Genomic DNA, 20,369 nt, shown 5'->3' with positions numbered 1-20,369 from the left:
CTACGTGAGGCTCGAACTCACGACCCCGAGATCAAGAGTCGCATACTGTTCCAACTGAGCCAGCCAGGTGTCCCAAGGATGGCATTTTAGCCCTTCTTGCACAAAGGTAAGTTCAGGCAGAATATTGATCTGTCTTTTCTCAGATAATTTTTTGTCCATATTACTAAGGAGCCCCAAATGTGTGAGAATAATAGAAGTTATTTTATTTTCTCTACTAAACAAAAGTTAATGATACTTTTTGGCACATCCCCCAAAGTAAGGCATCCTGAGATTTTAAAAAGAAGAATCAGGGCTTACGCATGTCACCTTTCTAAAAGGTACTAGAAATAGAGCCACTTTATAGTTGAGCTCTGGTCACTTCAGTTACCTAGCTTACTTATTTCCAGGCAACTCAGAAGTAAAGAGGAAAAGCAATTACCTGTAAAGGTTCTTCATCAATGCCAACGGGATGACATGAAATGATATACTCAGAGCTTTCTTGGAATGGGGTCCAAGAGATGGTTGTCTGAGAGAGAGCTTCTTGTCCTGTAGAGGCATTTGGATTGAGTCCCAGAACGTGAGGGTAGAGGTGATGGTCTACGTCTCCCCTGGGGACATGACCAACTTGGATCTCCTCATTTACATTCGGCGGATATGGTCTTGGCCTATGCCTTACAGGGGTGGCCGTTGTGGGCGGTGTGGTGCGCCTAAAACCATGCTCCTCAAAGATCATTTGTTGCCCAACACTGGGCTGCTGACCAGAAGTGCCAGGAAGCTGAATACCGTTTCCAGTGTCATACCCAGGGTTGATGAAAGGGGTCTTTTGAACTGTGGAGGGAACATCCAAGATCTCTGGTCCGTGAAGATTGGGGTGTGGAAGGGTTACCAGTTGGGGAAGCTCATCTAGCCGAGAGAGGTTAGAGCCAAAAAAGCAAAGCGTGTTAAGCTCCCAAAAGTAGCAGCAGTAGTCGTTATCAATTCAGGCAACAATGACTCTTTATCAATCTGATCAAAGCCCTTAGAAAATTAGCAGTTCTTAAATCACAAAACACTTTTTCCAAAAAGAAATCTTTATGATTTTTCTCAAAGGTTTCTTTATAGTTTAGAATGAAAAAGCGTTCGTATGAGTTTATCATACACATAAAGCTTTGAACCGCTGAGCCCCATAGAAGCTGCTTCTGCTCAAATTAAGCCTAATGGAACTGAAATGTGCAGCCTTTTTTCTTCTTTTTTTCATTTGAGAATCATGTTATAAGGACTAGAATCCAGACTAATTATTTCAGCATCTGAAGTATGAGAATTCCAGAGGTCTGACTCAACAGTTTTTCATGAATTGAAATGATAAAAATACATACATGTTTATTTCTAAAACTCTCCTATCAGCGTAAATATAGCATTTTCTTCAAATTAAACTGAAATTGGAATCATAAAGTTGAAAAAACTATTTAGCTCAAGTTTCAGAAACCAAATAATAAATAAAGACAAATAGGAGGGATTATTCTCCCTACTTTTTTGTTTTTTGTTTGTTTCACATTAACTTCAACAGAAGGTATAAAAGAAGAGCAGTAATAGCAACCTGCTTTTTACATTTTAATAACTGGCTTACATTTTTGAAAAGTGAATAGAAGGCTTTATATTGACTGGCTAAGAAAAAAAAACTGAATGTTGCCGATTATGTTAGGTTATTCATGATATCAAAGAGCACAATATACATGCTGAGCTGTTTAAGAAACAATTTCCAGGAGAAAGGTATCAAAATCTCGAGAACCTTTTCACGGCAGAATTTATCACTTATAATTAGTTTTGTCTTGATTATCTTCCTACCCAGAAGGTGCCCTTTACCTGTCTTTTTCCTTCCAATCAGAGGCTCACTCTTCTGGTTGTTCTTGAGGGCAATGACTTGGATGGTATACTCGGTCCCTGGTTCCAGACCTGACGGAAGGACAGATCATCACATTAAAGTCTGTATGCTCAGCTAGTCAAATGGAAGTTGATGCTACTGGGGAGCAAGCATCCTCTCTCTAGCTGGCCTTTGGCCTCCTGAAAAGTAAAACAGACTTCACCTTTTTCCTGCAAAACCCAAATACTCCACATAGGATGACCACTTGGCAAATTAATAATTTTCCTACCAAATCCGACACCTGAGTAAACATGCTTATGCTAATTTTTTGTGGGTATTCCTTTAACACATGGTCTTATTTGCCCTTTTGAATTCAAGAAAGTCTATCAGCATCATAAACCACTGGTGGAATACACATTTGGGGGAGATCACTGCAGATTGTATACATGAATCTACTTAGGCCTAATAACCAGATGGTCCTCAGTGACAGGATCAATGAAAAGTTAGACTATAGGTAAGTACTCTGTAAGAGAAAGCAGCCAATCTTTGTGTGGTCCCTGTAGGAAGTATCCAATTCAACTCCTTCCACATCTGATTCTATTTTCCTTCCTCCAAAGTTTCTAAAAAAGCAGCATCTCTTTCTGGTTTCTCTGTGTTCCATAGTATTTTAAAATCCAGATGATATCCTGTACATAGTTTAAAATTTTAATCTCCTGGAACAAAAATAATACCAGAGGCTTATGATCTTTCCCACTGAAATGCACAACTCTTATTCTCCATTCCAGGCATTCTCCCCAATATGGGTGGTTGGGAATCACTTTGCCTCAAGACCTAGTCTGTGAAACTGGGCAATGAGGGCAATGGCAGGTGGCATTCTGGCAAGTCCTGTAAGATCATCAGATCTTTAGGGAGCTCATGGGAGGACAGGATCATAATTAGTTTGTTTTGAAAAATGTCTTTTTCTAGGACTGGACTGACAAGTATTTGGCAAACATACAGCCAATAAATCTAGTTATGCCATTATGACAGTATTAGAATTACTGCATTTTCATGAATTCCTGTATTTTCAGATGTATTGAGCTCTACAGCTCTTCCACAGAGAATGCTTTTTGAAGGTATCAGAAACAGGGCTTCTTGTTCTCGTGATACAGCATCAAAGGCATAGTTGGGATCTGCTAAGTGCTTTGTGTGTCCTAGGGAGTCTGGAGGAAAATAGCAACATGGAAACCCCAATACCAGTAATAGTAGCCTCTGTGACACCAGGGCGAGGACGAGGGACCACTTCTCTGGGAGGGGACCCAGGTTTCTCATACTTGATGATGTAACCAGTAATCCTGGCACGGGGTGGCTGCCATGATACCAGCAAGGAGTTGGGTGTGGTGGCCAGGAAACGCAGATTGGATGGTGCATCAATGGCTAAAAGAAAACAAAATTAAGTCTCTAAGAAAGTGAGTAAGCAAGGAAATTATTCCCACACTCCTTTCCCTCCCTTATCAACAGACTTGAGAGAATCTGAGAGTTCTAGAACTATAAAAATGATTCACTTGTGATCTGCAATACAACGTCAGTCTCATTTTTGTTTCTTAAGCTCACATCACTGATCACCTATAAGTTGATGGCATTTCTTCAGTAAAAAAGTAGTTACAAAAAAAAAAAAAAAAGTAGTTACCAGTGGAGGCATCGATGACCACAGGAGAGCTCCGAGCATTGTCATTCAGGGTGTACAAATAGATCTTGTAGTCCATGCCGGGTTGTAAACCTGTGATTTGTAAACAGATGCTTTTTATCTGATCTTAAATTTTTAGGAGAATTTTCAAACTCCTGTGCAATTTTCATGGTTCCTCTACCATCCCATACAGACCACGTTTGAGCAGTAAATTAGAGCGTGGCATGGGTGCTAATAAGAAACATATCTCAAAAGAAAATCACTGATGCATACAAAGATATTGGCTAAAATACATTTTAAAGTTAAAAAAATGCTATTAGAAGTGGTCGTCTTGGAGAATAAGGGGCGAGCACCTGCTGAGTGTGTTTTCTCTTACTGTAATCAGTCACTGGCTGGTAACCAGACCTAAATTGACCCAGATATTGAACACTCTCAGACTACCACTTTGATTTTTATGAAGTAGTGTTGTTTGCTTTTTAAAATTTAATTATGTTTTATAATCAATATTAATGTTACGAACTGTATGCCACTATTTAGTTTCTTTTGGTTTTAAGCATTATGTTATATATATTTTTTTATATAAGATGAAAGTTTAAATTTAATAAATGGAACTTGTGCCATTTCTTTGGCAAACATTAGACAAAATCAGGCATTCACAGAATACAATGATTTCTAATCATAGTATGAAAGTGAGTTTTTAAATATTATATCTGGATTATTGTAAAACACTGACAGTAAATTTAATCATTGCAAGTGGCAGAGTAACTGAGAAGCTAATTTATGTCGTGAATGGCAATCAACAAACGGGATCAGTCCAGTGAGTTCCCTGACCTGTGATGGTGTAGCTTCTGACATCTGGCTTAATGGTTCTCTGAATTGGAGTCTGGCCGTTTGCTGGGATGGCATCAACTTGGAAGCCAGTGATTGTCTCAGTCTTGGTTCTCCAGCTGATGGTGATGGTGGTCTCCGTAGCATCAGTCACACGGGCCCTTCTTGGAGGGCTGACATCTGCACAGATCACAACTGGAGATTAGCGCCCGGCTGACTCATTTAGGTAAGGTTTTGATATTTTAAAATGTTTCTTTATTATACACCAGATATATCCATTTCTATGAATAACTAATAATGTGTAGATTTTCCCCTGCATCCAGAGAGAAAGGTTGACAGTAATTAGAAAGTATGAAAAGATTCACCTGTCATGCTTTTTTTTTTTTTTTTGCAAAACTAAAAACCTTTGCAGATATTACCAGTGGTTTCTGAGTCTGACTTTACAGTATCTACAAATATCTTAGTAAGTGTTAAAATTACTAATTTATTCTAACATAAAATATGGGTGGTAGGAGTTACAATGATATGGCCAGCCAGCAATAACATATATAGTATTGCTAGTATTTTGTCCTTTTTATAAGGCTTCATTTTTTTCTCTCAACATATGCAATGGAAACTGTATTTTATAGATTAGGAAATTTTGATACTTTATGTGATTTTTGAAAGAGCATACTATAAATTATTGATATGGCACAAAACTAGAATTTTGACCCAATTTTGTCCAATACTTATTGTACTGTTAAGGTACAGCAGAAGTCCATGTGTCTAGCCTCCGCATTTATGAAGACAATTTCCAACAACTAGAGCATAAACTAAATGTAAGTCCTAGTTCATAACACTAACATTATCACATTTTGAAGTGATTCCATTTATGTGCCAGTACACCACTTTCTGGAGGGCATAAAAGGTGACTGTAGGCAGTCAAAAAGATGGGCAAGCAAATCAGTTTCCATATTGCGAATGCTTCTATGAATTTGGTGATCTAGAAAATCATTTACCATTCTTTCATTTTTGCTTATGCAGAATATCTGCCGACATTAAAATGCCTGATTACTCACTCTCCAGAGTAGTGACGACTCCCTGAGCTGGTCTGCTTGTCAAACTGTCCTTAAGGGCATAGACGCTCACTTCATATTTGGTGGCCACCTAGAAAGGAGGACACGGTAAGCTTTAGTAACGTGATCTACTGAAGCCGAGGCATTTTCACTACAGCATTAGAAAAGCACAATGGTTATAAAAGAAAAAATAAACTAGCAAAACCCATAAATTCCTAGATGAGTTTTATTCCTGCACTGCAGATGATCAACAGGACGTGTTAATTACATGAATTTAAAAATGTGCTTAGGGGTCAAGTTAAAGTAAGCTTTAACTTACATACTTACACTGATACAAAGCTGATACAAAGTGGGGAAAGCAGGTATTGGCCTGTTTTTCTCCTTTATGATCTGACAGGTGCCAATCATGAATTTTTCTGACCACCGAGAGGCAGAAAGAACACTCTACTCTATCTCTGAACCCTCTTTCTGTCATTTCTCCTGAAACTGGCCTTATGTTAAGAAGTCCATCCATATCCTAGACTCCTGGCTAGTTTTCCACATGCTTATCTAGAAGGATTAAAAATGTTTCAATGAAGGGAGAGTCAGGCTGGATTGGTACACACTGGAGAATATTCCTTGCCAAGATAAAAGAGCTCAAAAAATGCATAACCAAAATGGATTTATGCATTCAGCCTATGGATATATGAATTGCCCCCCTCAACACACACATACACACATACAATCTTTTAAAATAAACAGAATACATTTAAAGAGCTGTGCAATATCCAAAGCTGTTTATAAAATTCTGTCTGAGAGAGTCATCTGGAAAAGCTTACATCACTATAGATAATTCAGATACAGAATTACAAGAAAATTATTTGGTGGCAGAGGCACCAAAACACAATAGATTTATTATGATATTTTATCTCCACACCTTAAAATGTGTAAGGGATGATTACAATTAATCCTTGTACAATGCAGGGGTTAGAGGTGCCAACCCCCCTGCCCAGTTGAAAATCTGTTTATAACCTTTGACTGCCCCCCAAACTTGACTAGTAATAGCCCCCTATTGACCAGAAGCATTACTGATAAGCAGTTGATCACCACATATTTTTGTATGTTATTTGCATTATGTACTGTACTCTTATAATAAAGTAAGCTAGAGAAAAAAATGTTATTAGTTAAATCATAAAGAAGAGAAAATAAATTTATAGTACTGTACTATAAAAAATCAGCATATATAAGTGGACCCACACAGATCAAATCTATATTGTTCAAGGGTCAACTTTATTTTATTCCAATGAAAAAGGGCACTGCATACCATGAGTCCTGATACAACCACAGATGAGCTGTCAGGAGCAAGGTTGATTTCTTTCATTGGTCCAGTCTTTTCCTTGGGGGTCACCCGCACTCGATATCCAGTGAGCTGAACATTGGGCGCTGTCCACTGGGCGGTCAGGCTTGTTGGTGTAACCTGGGTGAACTTCAGGTTGGTTGGTGCAGGAATGGCTGTCGGGATGGTCATTAATTAGAGGTTATATTATAGGAACTGGGGAAAAGGGAAATTAAAGTGAATTCCGAGAAGTATAGATTGTGCTTGTTTGGTGAGGTGGGTTCCCTGGTCAAGTCAAGATTCAGTATGAGAAAGTACAAGAAGGGATGCAAAACAAAGAAAATGTTTCCTGAAAAAAATGTGTTTTATATCCACCAATTCTCAGAATCACTGGAAACACTTGGAAAAATGCCAGAAGTCTAAGGGTCTTTGGGTTTGAAAAGTTGTTTTTTTTTTTGCTTTCCCTTAAAAAAATAAACATTAAAAAAAAAAAAAGTCAAGTTGGCTTATTGGCCATTAGGATTGATTTTCCATTTTGTATGGAAAGATGAGCAATAGCCCTTTTCCTGGATAAGTGATCTTTGTATAGAAAACCACTTCACAGAGTATTTCATCCCCAAAAGACAGAATTATGTCTTTATCCTCTTTATTTGAACCCCACAGCAGATAGTGCTGCTAAATTTGAAGTATTCTCTGTGGTGCAGCATAAGAAGAAAATTGGCTCACAACAGAAGCAGAAAAGAGAAGCAAAGAGCAATAATACAGATAGTCACCTCCAAGGTTTATGGTGCCACACAGACACAAATTTAGCATTCCACTCTGCTTCAGAAACAAAGCACAAGCGGATAAAGTATAGTGGAAAGCATTTGCCCTAAACTGTTTCCGCTGTGTCTGACTCCCAAACCCATAAGCAAATTGCGCACTCAGCACACGATATCTAACCAGAGAAGGAAGGTCTTACCTACGTGTTCTCAGAATCATGCTGCTAGGAAATAGCCCAGTTTGGGTTCCTTTTTTAGAGTAAGCTCTAGGATGCCAAACTCCTTTCCTTTATGCACGGCGAGTGTGACCGCAGGGAATCCCGGTTTAAGAAATAATTCACAATTTTAGGACCATCTTCAGTTGTCTCACTTTATGGCCTTATTTATAAGCCAAGCCACTCTAAAACTTCCCTTTATGAGACTGTATCTGAATATCCCTTAAACTTTGTTGCTTATTACTATTCCTTTCTAAAGAGGGTCTTTTCTATTAGAGAGGCTGCTTTTTTTTTTAACCCCCTTCCAGGGAATCAATAGCCCGAGAAAGTATAATTCATTCAGCAGGGCATAAAGCCGCTGCTCCCATGAGCACCCACTGGTGCAGTTACCGATATACCTGTGGACTGGGTTCCAATCAGGGGCTGGCTCTCCATATCATCGTGCAAGGCAACCACACTGACTGTGTACTCAGAACCCGGCCTGAGGCCTTGCAGCTCTGCTGTGTCTTCTTCACCATCAGGTGCAGGGAATAGCTCATGGATTCCATCCTCAGGGTTCGAGTAGGTCACCCTGTACCTGGAAACTTGCCCCTGTGGGCTTTCCCAAGCAATTTTGATGGAATCGACATCCACATCAGTGAATGCCAGTCCTTTAGGGCGATCAATGTCTGTTAGGCAAATTAATGGTAAGAGGTTATGTGAAAAGCAAGTTGTGAAATAAGCATTTTTACAACATGCAAAGCAGTTTTGCAGATACAATTTTCTCTGATGAATTAAATTCCAGTGAACCCACTATTAAATGGAAAATTACTTGACACCTGAATAGGTTTTTTAGAAACTATTTAATGTTACATCACTTATCAAAACATAGGTGTATGTGAGACACATAGGCACCTGGTAAAATGTCCCCACAATGAGGATTTATTTCTATTAATTTTACGATATTGTGAAATTTGTTTTTTACAATTTGTTTTTTACAATTTGTTTTTACAGATTTGTTTTTGCAATGTGATGTTAGTCTCACAGACCTGAATTTTCTATACCTTGGAAGCGGTAAAGTTGATTTTCAATGTTAGAGTCAGATTATTACAACCTTTCTTTAACTCTTCTCTCCCCACTCTATTATTTACATTAATCACTGGTCCAGACAGTTTTCCACATGCTCCGAACATAATAGCTTCACGAAGCATGCTGCAATCAACTTTACCATCCAGTCGTAGAAAAATAGGTCCAGGCAAAATATTTTGTAGATTTGCTATAGGCAAACAAGATTTTGCTGAGGCCATTTGAGCAAAAGAAATTCAAAGCACAGCAACTATGATAGCTCCACAAACTTCCTTCCCTATATGTTCATTGCTTGGCACCAAGAAGGAAAAATGTTCGTAAAGGGCTCAGCTCAAGATTCAAACTAACCAAGTTGGCTTTCTCTAGGTATAATCGCAAAAGATGTGCAGAGGGCATTCATTTGCCTAAGAACACAACTGACTTTGAAAATGGGAAATAAGCATCTGTTACATACTGGTTACTGCAGTTTGAACCAGAGGCTGACTCTCCCCGTTTCGATTCTGAGCGTAGACACTGACCACATACTCCACTGTGGGCTGTAAGCCTTCAATGGTCATTTCTGTTTGATCTGCAAAGGGAGTGAAAAGCAAATGCATCTATGTCATCCACTGTAAGGTCAGCTAAGTGACTTTCAGAGTTCCGTAATAAACACACGGTGGCCCAGAATTTTCATTTGCGGAATTACCATGAAAACATGGATGAGTCGGATATGAATTTCCCTTGGACAAACACGTTCTTTGCTAATACAAACTGCCATACTGGAGTAAAGTCAAACTAAAAGAGACACTTTAAAATTTAATATGATGTCTCCAACAATGAAGGATGCTGCTCTTGGAAAAAATGAAAATTAGCCTGACCTCAAGATACTACCTTGGGATCCTGATTTCACCAGCATTTTATATAAAAACAAAAACAAGAGTTAAAAGGATCTTAAAAAGTTAGACCATCTCTCTCTTTGGTGTGCATGATAAACAAACCCACAAAGATAGATCTAATCATGTAAGATGTTCACACCATCAAACAGAACTATGCATGTAAAAGTAGAAACACACTTATCCTAAAAATGCTACCATGGAGGAAGTTTGTAACAATCTTGAGCCCTGAGTTCACAAATGGGGATCTCTGATGCATGATATGAAAATATATAGTACTTCAGACCTAGGTGGCCATTTATATTAAAAACCATATGGTGTGACCCTATTCTGTTTATCCTGATGTACGTGAGATGCTGGTTTTTCTTACCTGGACCCGCAGTTTTAGTTTTTGATGGCCCTGGGCCATTTTTGGGAGTAGTGGTCACTCTGTAGCCAGTAACAGGGGAACTTGAAGGCAGCCATCTGACACTAATGCTGTTTTCCTGAACGTCAGTCACTTGCATCTGTGCTGGCTTGTCAATTTCTACACATAAACACAAGGAGAAATCAGTGAAGCCCCAGTCCATGGGGACAAGAATGGACAAGTCTTGTTTCCAGTTCTGGTATGTACAGAATCATCTCTTATTACCATTAAACGACTCACAGGTGTATCTTTTGCAAAAACACAGAGATTGCCTTCTGGAGGTAGGGCATGCATCTAGATGCCATTACCTATTTTCAAGATGGCTGCTTCATTCACAAAGACTATATTCCAAGTAGGTGTTTGTCTTCTTATCACCTCATTCCTTCACTCATTAACGAATATATTGAACACCTTCTATGCTTGTCTCTATTGCAGGCACATGGAATATATCCATTAACAAAATACAAAAAATCCCTTTGTATATCTGGTGATACTTCTTTGTATATCTGGCTCAAAACTCTGCTGGCTGTCTATGTTGTTTCTTATTAAAAAAAGAAAACCAGGGGTGCCTGGGTGGCTCAGTCGGTTGAGCCCCTGACTTCAGCTCAGGTCATGATCTCGCTGTCTGTGAGTTCAAGCCCCGCGTCGGGCTCTGTGCTGACAGCTCAGAGCCTGGAGCCTGTTTCAGATTCTGTGTTTCCCTCTCTTTGCCCCTCCCCTACTCATGCTCTGTCTCTCTCTGTCAAAAACAAATAAACATAAAAAAAAATTTAAAAAAAAAGAAAAGAAAAGAAAACCAATTCCACATGAGGAGAGTACTTTGGAAGAACTCTGTAAAACTAAGTAAATATTCCCATGTCACCTCAGAGCAGGGGTTGATACCTGTTCGATAATCAATGGAAATTGGCTTGCTGCTTGCTGGGCTGTCTCCACGGCCAGTGACAGCATACACGGTGATGGTGTAGTCTGCTCCAGGTTTCAGGCCACTGATGGTAGCTGTGGACTTGCTCCCAGGCACAGTGAACTCCTGGACAGGGCTATTTCCTCCTGTGTGAAAAGAGGTTAGTTCAAAATGTGAGGGGCTGAGAAATAGTCGGTGATTGTTGAGTAACTGTAATAACATATTGAGACAGCAGTTAGTCACACGTTTTCTTATTCCTCTTAAAAGAGTGCTATTAATAGGGCCTAAACAGAAACATATTTATTTATGCATATAGTGAACCTTAATAAGTGTGTAAAAATTGGGAGAAAATCACAGTTAATGCTTAACTGTGGAATGCTTAACATTCCAGCTTTAAAATGTCTCTGAATTGTGGGTTAAGATTAGAAGAAGAAAGAAGGTAAGTCCTCATATGTATAGACTGTGTTCCTTTTTCAAAATATTAATGCAATATATTCATGTTAAATAAAATTTTTAAGGGGTGCCTGGATGGCTCAGTCGGTTAAGCATCCGACTCTTGATTTCAGCTCGGGGCATGATCTTATGGTTCATGAGTTTGAGCCCCATATCGGGCTCTGTGCTGACAGTGTGGATCCTGCTTGGGATTCTCTGCCTCCCTCTCTCAATGCCTCTCTCTCTCCCTCAAAAATAAATAAATATTAAAATAAACAAATAGATAAATAAAATTTTGAAAATATAGGAAAGTAAAAAAAAATACAAATCACTTATCATTTTACCACTGATAATATATTTGTGAATTTTGAATTCTTTCTTCCTCAGCCCTTCTATTCCCCCTTTAGTATTACATTTTTTTTCTTGATTTTTTTTCTTGATTTTGCCACCCATTATAGCATACGTATTTTTTCACATCATCTTAGAAAAGACAAGGCTCCTCTGAATGGACTTGCCAAAGTTTCTTTACATACGTATCCATTGCTGGGCGTTCAGGTTACCCACAACACAATCCGACTTGATCGGAATGAAACAGCGTCTTCCTAACGCACCTGTTTCTCCATAGGTGATCCTGTAATATCTCACTGTGACAGCGGGAGCATCCCAGCTTATCAGGAGGCTGGTGGGGGTGGCGGCGATGACTTCCAGGTCCCTCGGAACATCAGAAACTAGAAAAACATGGGAAAGTTGCCACATCTATAACTTTCAAACAATGCCCAGATTCACTCTTCGCTCATTTTTCAAGTCAGCGCCTTTATAATTCTCCCATATAATAATGTAAATACTATGCAAGATTAGTAGAATTAAAAATTATGAACAATTCAAGGTTAAGGGGTTAAAAAGGCAATTCAAATTGTGATGAAATCATTATTACAAATTTATCATAGTGCTTTTTTCTTCAACTTTTTATTTTGAAAAATTGTAAAACAACAGAGAAGTCACAAAAATAATATACTGAACACCTATATCCCCTTCTCACAGGCATTTGCTAATTGGTAACATCTGCCACATTTGCTTGTCTCTGTCTTTCTGTTAGTCTACTTGAGACTGAGGTACAGATATCATCATGCTACTTCTCCCCCAGATACTTCAGTATCCATCTCCTAAAAATAATGACACTATTACATTAAAATAATTGTGTTTTTAAAGGAACTTTGAAACAGGGACTTTCTTAATATTTTGAATAAAACTTTAGGTATTGGAAACATATAAATATCTAAATTCAGTGAGAAATTTTTTGCAATAAAAAAATGATCTTCGGGGCACCTGGGTGGCTCAGTCAGTTAAGCATCCAACTTCAGCTCAGGTCACGATCTCACGGTTTGTGGATTCGAGCCCCGCATCAGGCTCTGTGCTGACAGCTCAGAGCCTGGAGCCTATTTCGGATTCTATGACTCCCTCTCTCTCTGCCCTTACCCAACTTGTGCTCACGCTCTCTATCTCTCTCAAAAAATAAAAACTAAGATGTTCATTAAAAAATGATCTTTGATACAGTCTAAGAAGGAGATTTTCTCCACATACACTCTCACTTCTCTCTCCATGTCTCATAACCACAATCTATTTTTAAGAGACAATGACTCAGACAACACAAAGCTGTTTCGCAGAAGACACCCCCTGCACAGGAAAGTCCTCGGAGTTTCTTTGCAGACCAGAAAACAAGTTACCTGTTGCCTGTTGGCCAATCAAGGGAGGACTTTCCTCTCTGCCATTAAGAGCAACGATGCTGACCACATATTCTGTGCCCGGAATGAGATTGGTGAGGGTGATGGAATTCCGAGACGGGGGCACCCGATCTTCCCGAGGTCTTCCACCAGTGTGCTCAGGGTGATGGCGAATCCGGTAGCCAGTGATGGTGGCTCGAGGAGCAATCCAATGGACGGTGAAAGAGTGGGCAGTGATATCAGAAAAGTCTATGCCAGTTGGGGAATCGAGACCTGTGTTTCCCACCCAGGGGAGAAAGGTGGGGATGGGGAAAGACACCACCAGTTTAGAAGGTGAGGAAGAATGCAGGGAAGGTAACGCACAGCCTTCTGTCTGTCCTTTCTCATTAACACAACATATTGCCATAAACCTCAAGTTATGAAGCACTGATTCTAAGCCACACACAAATTTCGAAATCCTAGACTGACTCAGTTCCAAATGGCCAACTCAAGCTCTTTTTTCTTTTGCTAAATAATCCAAGTTATGTATGTGTGTTGTTATTCTAGGCTTCTGCATCACTCTTAAAGATGGGTGTTTAAGATATCCTGGGAATTATTTTCAAATGCTTCAGTGTTCAAGTATTCCACATTTCTATCCTGTGTCTCTCAAAATAAGGCAAGTTATGCCCACTCTCAAGCTTTTGGCTCTCAAGGAAGTTTTCTATACTCAAAGGGAACTGATAGGTCAATGGAGTGATAATAATGCCAAACATAAAGCTCTCAAAAACTAAAACAAGACATCATCCTGGACAAATCACAATGCAGGTAAATCCTCATGAATTGAAAATTTAGTGTACCATGGAAAAAGTAATCAGAATTTAGAGTTTATCTCAAATTCAAGTCACTTAATCTCTCTGGGACTACCAGAAAATTTTTATTTTAGTACTAATAATTACTTATTCTATTCAATAACATATTCAAACCAAATTGAGATGTCACAACTTTTTTGGGGAAGCAAGTGGATTATAATACATAAGTTAATGGATACATCACATTGCAGTTTCTTAAAAGGAATAATTAATAGAAGCTCTCATATTTAAGGACTTTAATGTAATATTATGGGATTCAAATCAACTTCTTTACATTATGCATGCATATTTCATCAAGCAGATAAAAAAGATAAACTTGTTGGCTTAGCAAAGGAGGGAAAAGACTTCCATGACAAGGACAGTGTTGGGTCAGCCTTAGAGCTACCTAATGAAAAGGAATGTTCGCTATCTCTAAATAAATAGGGATTATATTATTCTTGGGTGATTTTTTACAAGGACAGATAACAAAGTTCCTGGACTATTTTGAGTCCTCTCTGGAAGCAGAGAGTATAATCTTAGTGACTGGAAATCAGGATAATACTTGAAGAAGTATCATTTAATTTTTAAGACCGGTGATCAAAAAGGAATGACAAGGTTATAGCACCACTACCATCACAAGAATGGAGATGTAGTTTTAGAAGCAGTATTCTACTTTACTATTAAAATTGGTAGGTGAGAGCTATTTGATAAGCATACTGCCAACATGACTCACCTGTTTTCTGTCTTCCTCTAAGAGGTGTGCTCTCGTGTTGTTCGTAAACACTGGAGACACTGACCAAATATTCGGTGCCAGGCAGGAGATCTGAAGAGGCAAGTGGCACTTACTTTTAAATTGTGCTCAAAAGCATGAAAAAGCAAAGCACCCTTAGGACTATTTCAACTGATAAAATACAAAAAGGTTCAGTCCTATAACTGACTTATACTGACATGACTATTGCTACCTGGAGATGGGCTGTAACAAGGTGATAAGGAAAGGTCACCTCACCCTGTGACATCTCTAAGCTCTGCCCTCAGTTCCACTTCTGAGAGTGATTCAGCCATCTGCAATAAGATGGTCGCTGCCATGTAATATTATCTCTGTCATCCACTTAATATGATATCTATTGAAGGCATATAGTAATAATGACCGTGGCACTGTGGATTATCATTTACTCCTCACCAACAAACCCAGGAAGTAGTTTGCTACAATTGAAAGTGGACTTATGGCCATACAATAAACTACAAATATTTAAAGTGTACAGTTTTGACAGGTTGTGGTGTATGTAGGAACTTATGAAAACATCACCACATTCATAACAACGGAAGTACCCATTTCCCCCAAAAGTTTGGTTTATAACCATCCCCATTTTACACAGGAGAAAACTGAGGTGCAGAAAAGTCATCTTCTTTGGTGTACTTACCCTAGATCATATAGGATTTGACCCAGACCAAGACCAGTGGTCTTAATAATTAACCTTTACTGGAAAAGAGTCCTATTCCATGAGGAAAGTGATTGGTTCCACCATATTGAAGGAAGAACAGACTACTTAAAAAATTACATACACATTCCTGAGTATCCTCTACTCTTAATTTTGAGGTCCCCAGAAAGGTACAGAGTAGGGTTTCTAACCTTTGAATTCCTACTCAGTAGACCTCATTCCCCTCTACACCATCTCCTCTTCAGCCTTTGTACAGAGGCCGCAAGGTTTGGGAAAGCACCAGACTAAAGAGCTGGATACTTAGACTCTACTTCCCTTATTCCTGCTTGCCCAGGGGCAATTGACTTAGCCACTAGAGACCTCGGTTGCTTCATCTGTAAAATTGGGTAATAATGGCTTCTCTGGGGGGCGGCGGGGGGTGATGGCTACCTTGCAGTCTAGAGGAGGATCTAAAATAAGATCTTAGAATGTGTGATGAACATGTGACCAGTCAGTGGGGCAGACAGTGGTCCTGAAGCAGGAGCTGTGTAATGAGCAATGCTGTAACTACTGACTCCAGAGTAATCGAGAACAGAAACAACAGCCCTGTTGATAGGCAGAACTAAGGATGTTCTCACCCTCAGCCATGAAATGAGAAGCCAAGACTATAGTCATGTTGAGCTGCCTTTCATTTTCTAAAATGTGTCTGCAACATAGAGGATATTTTCAGACCGTCATTTGGTAATATACCTAAATGTGAGCTCTTTCTTTCCTTATGTAGAAACCTATGCTATTCTCATGTGCTTATTTTACTATTATGGTGAAAATAATAAGAAGCAACATTTACAGGAAAAACAGCGCCATGTTGCAGCTTCCTTCTATTTTCTTTAATAAACAATGTCTATTTCAAAAAGGCAGGATCCAGAAAGACACATAAATGGTTGCTGTTTATTTGAATGTTAGCTGTTTTCTGGGTCCTCAGCCTTCAGAGAAGTCCTGCCAAAAGATTCTTTCTGAAGTACCAATTACACTTCTGGCTCTTTCTTCAAAACAGCATCATCCCGATCTATCCTGGTAACATGTCACTGTTTCTGTGTTTTCAGAAGCTGGAGATTACCCACTGGCACTTTTTTTTTTTTTTTTAATGAGAATAAAACAGATATGGTGACACTATTTTCAATCCTTATTGTTTCTCTCTCTGAACATCTAAATTTAGTCCTCTATTTTCTCTTGACATTCATTTATTTGTATGTGCTTATTTGGAAGCAGAATTTATTTGAAGTCTTCGAACTTCGCTGCTGGTGCTTTTCTACTGTGATCTTTAAAAAGTTGTGGATCTCAAAGATACATACATTAAAATAGTGACAAACGTGACATCTTTCAAAGTGTACAGAGTCACACATCACATCTGGGGTTTTGTTTGTAGTTTTGCTGTAGCTGTCTTGATCTTAGTTGCTCCTCCCTGAGAACCCGGAATTCTCTCCTCGTGCTCTAGCTTAGCATTTATGGAACAGATACAGTTGACTGCTTACTTGTTAAGACCACTGCGTTGTCTGAAGGAGAGATGGACAACTCCGCAACATCTTCCTCATTCTTGACAGGGGAGTAGCGCACCAGGAGGTTGGTCAATTCAATGGACGGAGGTGGGGCCCAGGTGACACGCATAGTGTCTGGACCGATATTGGTGAATCGCAGGTCAGTGGGAGGAGGCACAGCTGGTTTCAAATAAGAAGGAAGACAGAGTCAATGTCACTTTTAAAATGAAAGGTAACAAAAATTAGCTGGAAAGGTAAAACCAATAGTTCATGCATTAAGGAAATGAGTCAGAATCATGCAAACAGTCTAATCTAAATCTGATCTAAATCATAGTGAACTACTGTTAAAAATAAAACACTACACACAGTACTGTTAGGCCTCTTTAACCTTTCTGCCATCAGTACATTTCAAAGAATACTTTTCATCTACTTTCAAACATGTTGATTGTAAGTACATTATTAACACCAGTGACAGTTATTTTATCCCAGGCTGAAGAGGCTGAAGTTGCCACACAGCAAAGAGAAACACAGCGGTACTTTTCAAACACATGCACACAGACGAAAAGACAAGAGGTCCTACATTTCCCCTGATGTGAGATGACTACAGCTACCGGCATCGCTACGATCCCACTCCGTGAGTTCTACCTACGAGTGCAAAGGGTTCATGCAGATTGGTTCTCAGCATGTTTCTTACCATGCAGGGCAGAGAACCTTCGGAATGTTGCATGCTTGGCCCCAGACTGGTTAAAGAGGAGTTTCTTTACCTAGCCATGGCAATGCAATCCACAGTGCCCCAAAGTTTCTTTTTCTCCTATGTCAAGACAACCCCCTTCCAATCCGCCCTAAATTTGACTGGGTTTTTAAGTCCACTGCAAAGAGGGAACATGGTAGGGTTTATCAAGGAGTCGAAAGAAGAGCATAACGGCACATTCTATAAGTACCTCTCTCATAAACTGGTGCTCATTATCCAAGTTGGTATTCATGTGAGATACTTTGTAAAAACTCCAAGTCTGCAAATTCATTTAACCTTTGCCATTTTGTGTTCAACAGATCAGATCTCGTTAGCTTTCTACACATTTGTGGCTTAAATGAAAGTGTCTTTAAGACCACTTGCATATGCCTGCATCCAATCAGTGTAGCATATACATTCAATTGCTTCGCCCCGGGCCTCAACCCACCCTCTCTTTCTTAATCATTGGCAAATCGCTGGCTTTTCCCACGAAACATCCATATTTAACCAGAGTGACTGGTGGCAGCATGCAACACCGTCCACGTCTCAAACACAGAAGTTTTCAAAATTCACCCGTTTGCTGTGTCAGTGTAGTAGGGGCACTCTCTCCGCCATTAATGAGAGTGATAACGCTGATGTCATAGTCAATGCCCGGCTCCAGCCCTGTCACTGTGTAGTATCCTACTGAGGAGTCCACAAAATCTTCAAAAATAGGGATACCTTCTCCTGCCGCAACTACTGTGATGCGGTACCCAATAATGGTGGAAGAGTTTAGCGGGGTCCACCTCAGGCCGATGCTTGAATCGGTTATATCAACAAAGCTTAGGTCAGTGAGTTGGGGCACCTCTATTGAGTTACAAAGCAAAGAGGGGCAAAAGGAAAATAGAGGCAAAAAAGAGGAAAAAATAAAGCAGTGTACATCAGGTTACCAGTGGTAATAATTGATGGAATGTTAAAGCAATGATGGTAATATGCAATCTTTTCCAAATTTTCTGAAGAGACATCCTAATCATCATGAATAGTTTGCTTTCCTGGGAGAATAAGACAGGTTACAATATTCCTTGGGATTTTCTTGCATTTTAGAAGTGTCTCTAAATAGTAGAGTTTGAACCTCTCAGATTCCTAAAAATCATAGGCCTATTTAGGAGGTCAAAACCATTTTTAGAACCTAGACATGATATCTGTAGTAAGTATCAACAATGCTGTTTGTTTTTTTTTTTTTAAATCCAAACTGTTTTAGTAGGAAAATAGAGCTTGCATGAAGAAGCTTAAAAAAAAAACATCGGTGGGTTTTTCTTTCTTTTCCCATACAAAAACTCATGACAACATTATGGCCATAATGCTGATGCAGTATCACTGTATGGTGTGAAATGTGCCATTCAAAAGCACATTCAGGTGGAAGACAGACTTGAGTCCAATGCTATTGCCAATATCTTGTTTAATTCATAATCAACGTTATTTAATTAGCATTAGTAAAAGCATTCTACCAAACAGGGCAAAGGAGAACACCGCCTGTCCAATGCTTTCATTCAGTCACAATCCAATTTGGGGCAAATAAAAAACCTATCCCTAGATAGGTCTTTTCAGTGTTGTCTTTCAATCCACCAGAAAGAACACCCGAAGGTATGGCCTTTCTTTTTTTCTTCAGTTTTATGAAGGAAGGATTTGAAACTGCAAGACGAAGAATTGGATGTGTCAACCAAGTGCTAAGCCAATGCTCACATGTGGAGATAGGTACGATTGTACAGACAGCTGTTGAAAATGGATATGGACTGTAAAATCAGGGACAGGTGTACCGATGGGATGCATTTACCATATTACTTTTAGCCTGTCAGTACAGAGGACAGACACATGACACTGTTTTAGTAATATTTCCACGTGAGCTGACAGTACAGAGTGAAGGCCATGGTTGCCACTCCATTACATACCCATCGCAACAAACAGCATCCCAGTGAAGCACAGAAAGTAAAGCGGTGTTAACAGCAAAAGCATTTGTCCAAATAGTTGCTTTGACTTCATGGTTTGGGAGAGTGTGGTTGGGAGGTCAGAATTAAATCCCAAATGTATCTGACACACTCAGCCATCTGGGGATTAAGATATCAGTCCCCACTCTCATCGAATCTGCCACTCTTAGGATAACTGCTTATTGTTCCATTACCTGGGATGATGGTATCAGAGATAGGGGCACTTTCCTTGTCATCTTTGACGGTGTAAACACTGACATTGTACTCCAAGCCAGGACTCAGGTTTTCAAAAGTGCAGGAACTCTGATCTGCATGGACCACTTCTTCCAAAGAATATCCCTGTTGGCCATTTGTAGGGGTGGTGGTAATTCTATAACCAGTAATGTCTAGAGAGGACAGAAAGGAGGAAGTTACTGCACAGAGCATTTGTGACCCAGGCTGAATCAAAGTAGACCCCAATGATGGACCCACAGAAGGGAATGGGGAAAGGACCCAGCATTTATTGAGGACTCTCCTGTTATTCAGTGCTACAACAACCCTTTGAGGCAGGTATTAATATCCTCCGTTTAAAGAAAATCTTGGAATGGGGGAGTGATTACCATAGGCTGTCTGACTCCTAATCCAGGTTCCTTTTACCACTCACTATACCCTGCTTTGCCTTAACAGATCATCTTCAGGACAGATGAGGAATCCTCCATTTTACCTGCTTAGTCTGGAATGGTTCTCAACCCTAAGCATATTCCCCAATGTGGGCTCTCCTAATTTACAAGGTCTGAACCTATGGGATTTACAGGAAGGGAATAAGGAAAGGAGACAAAGTGAAAAACAAAAGTGGCTAT

At 39.5% G+C, this 20,369-nt stretch overlaps 1 protein-coding gene across 12 annotated transcripts in view; it reads right to left on the bottom strand.

Annotated features, from left to right (window-relative positions):
* FN1 (fibronectin 1) overlaps positions 1-20,369 on the bottom strand; it is a 69,486-nt gene that overhangs the window by 10,507 nt on the left and 38,610 nt on the right. Inside the window, exons 24-40 of one of the 12 annotated variants that reach the window (XM_049614952.1) lie at positions 19,725-19,916; positions 18,140-18,412; positions 16,834-17,016; positions 14,617-14,706; positions 13,060-13,329; positions 11,947-12,063; positions 10,885-11,049; positions 9,967-10,122; positions 9,179-9,292; positions 8,058-8,327; positions 6,672-6,859; positions 5,372-5,459; positions 4,317-4,493; positions 3,489-3,578; positions 3,056-3,235; positions 1,822-1,911; positions 419-882 (exon numbers count right to left, since the gene is read on the bottom strand). In XM_049614952.1, the coding sequence (XP_049470909.1) occupies positions 419-882; positions 1,822-1,911; positions 3,056-3,235; positions 3,489-3,578; positions 4,317-4,493; positions 5,372-5,459; positions 6,672-6,859; positions 8,058-8,327; positions 9,179-9,292; positions 9,967-10,122; positions 10,885-11,049; positions 11,947-12,063; positions 13,060-13,329; positions 14,617-14,706; positions 16,834-17,016; positions 18,140-18,412; positions 19,725-19,916 (3,107 nt within the window). The remainder of the gene's footprint in view (positions 1-418; positions 883-1,821; positions 1,912-3,055; positions 3,236-3,488; positions 3,579-4,316; positions 4,494-5,371; positions 5,460-6,671; positions 6,860-8,057; positions 8,328-9,178; positions 9,293-9,966; positions 10,123-10,884; positions 11,050-11,946; positions 12,064-13,059; positions 13,330-14,616; positions 14,707-16,833; positions 17,017-18,139; positions 18,413-19,724; positions 19,917-20,369) is intronic. The other 11 variants (XM_049614953.1, XM_049614958.1, XM_049614954.1 and 8 more) reach the window with 11 other exon arrangements.

Source organism: Panthera uncia, assembly GCF_023721935.1.
Source record: "Panthera uncia isolate 11264 chromosome C1 unlocalized genomic scaffold, Puncia_PCG_1.0 HiC_scaffold_3, whole genome shotgun sequence".
In the NCBI taxonomy this organism is placed as follows: Eukaryota; Metazoa; Chordata; class Mammalia; order Carnivora; family Felidae; genus Panthera; species Panthera uncia.
Note: the sequence above shows the minus strand (reverse complement) of the source record. Positions and strands in the feature narration are given on the sequence as shown.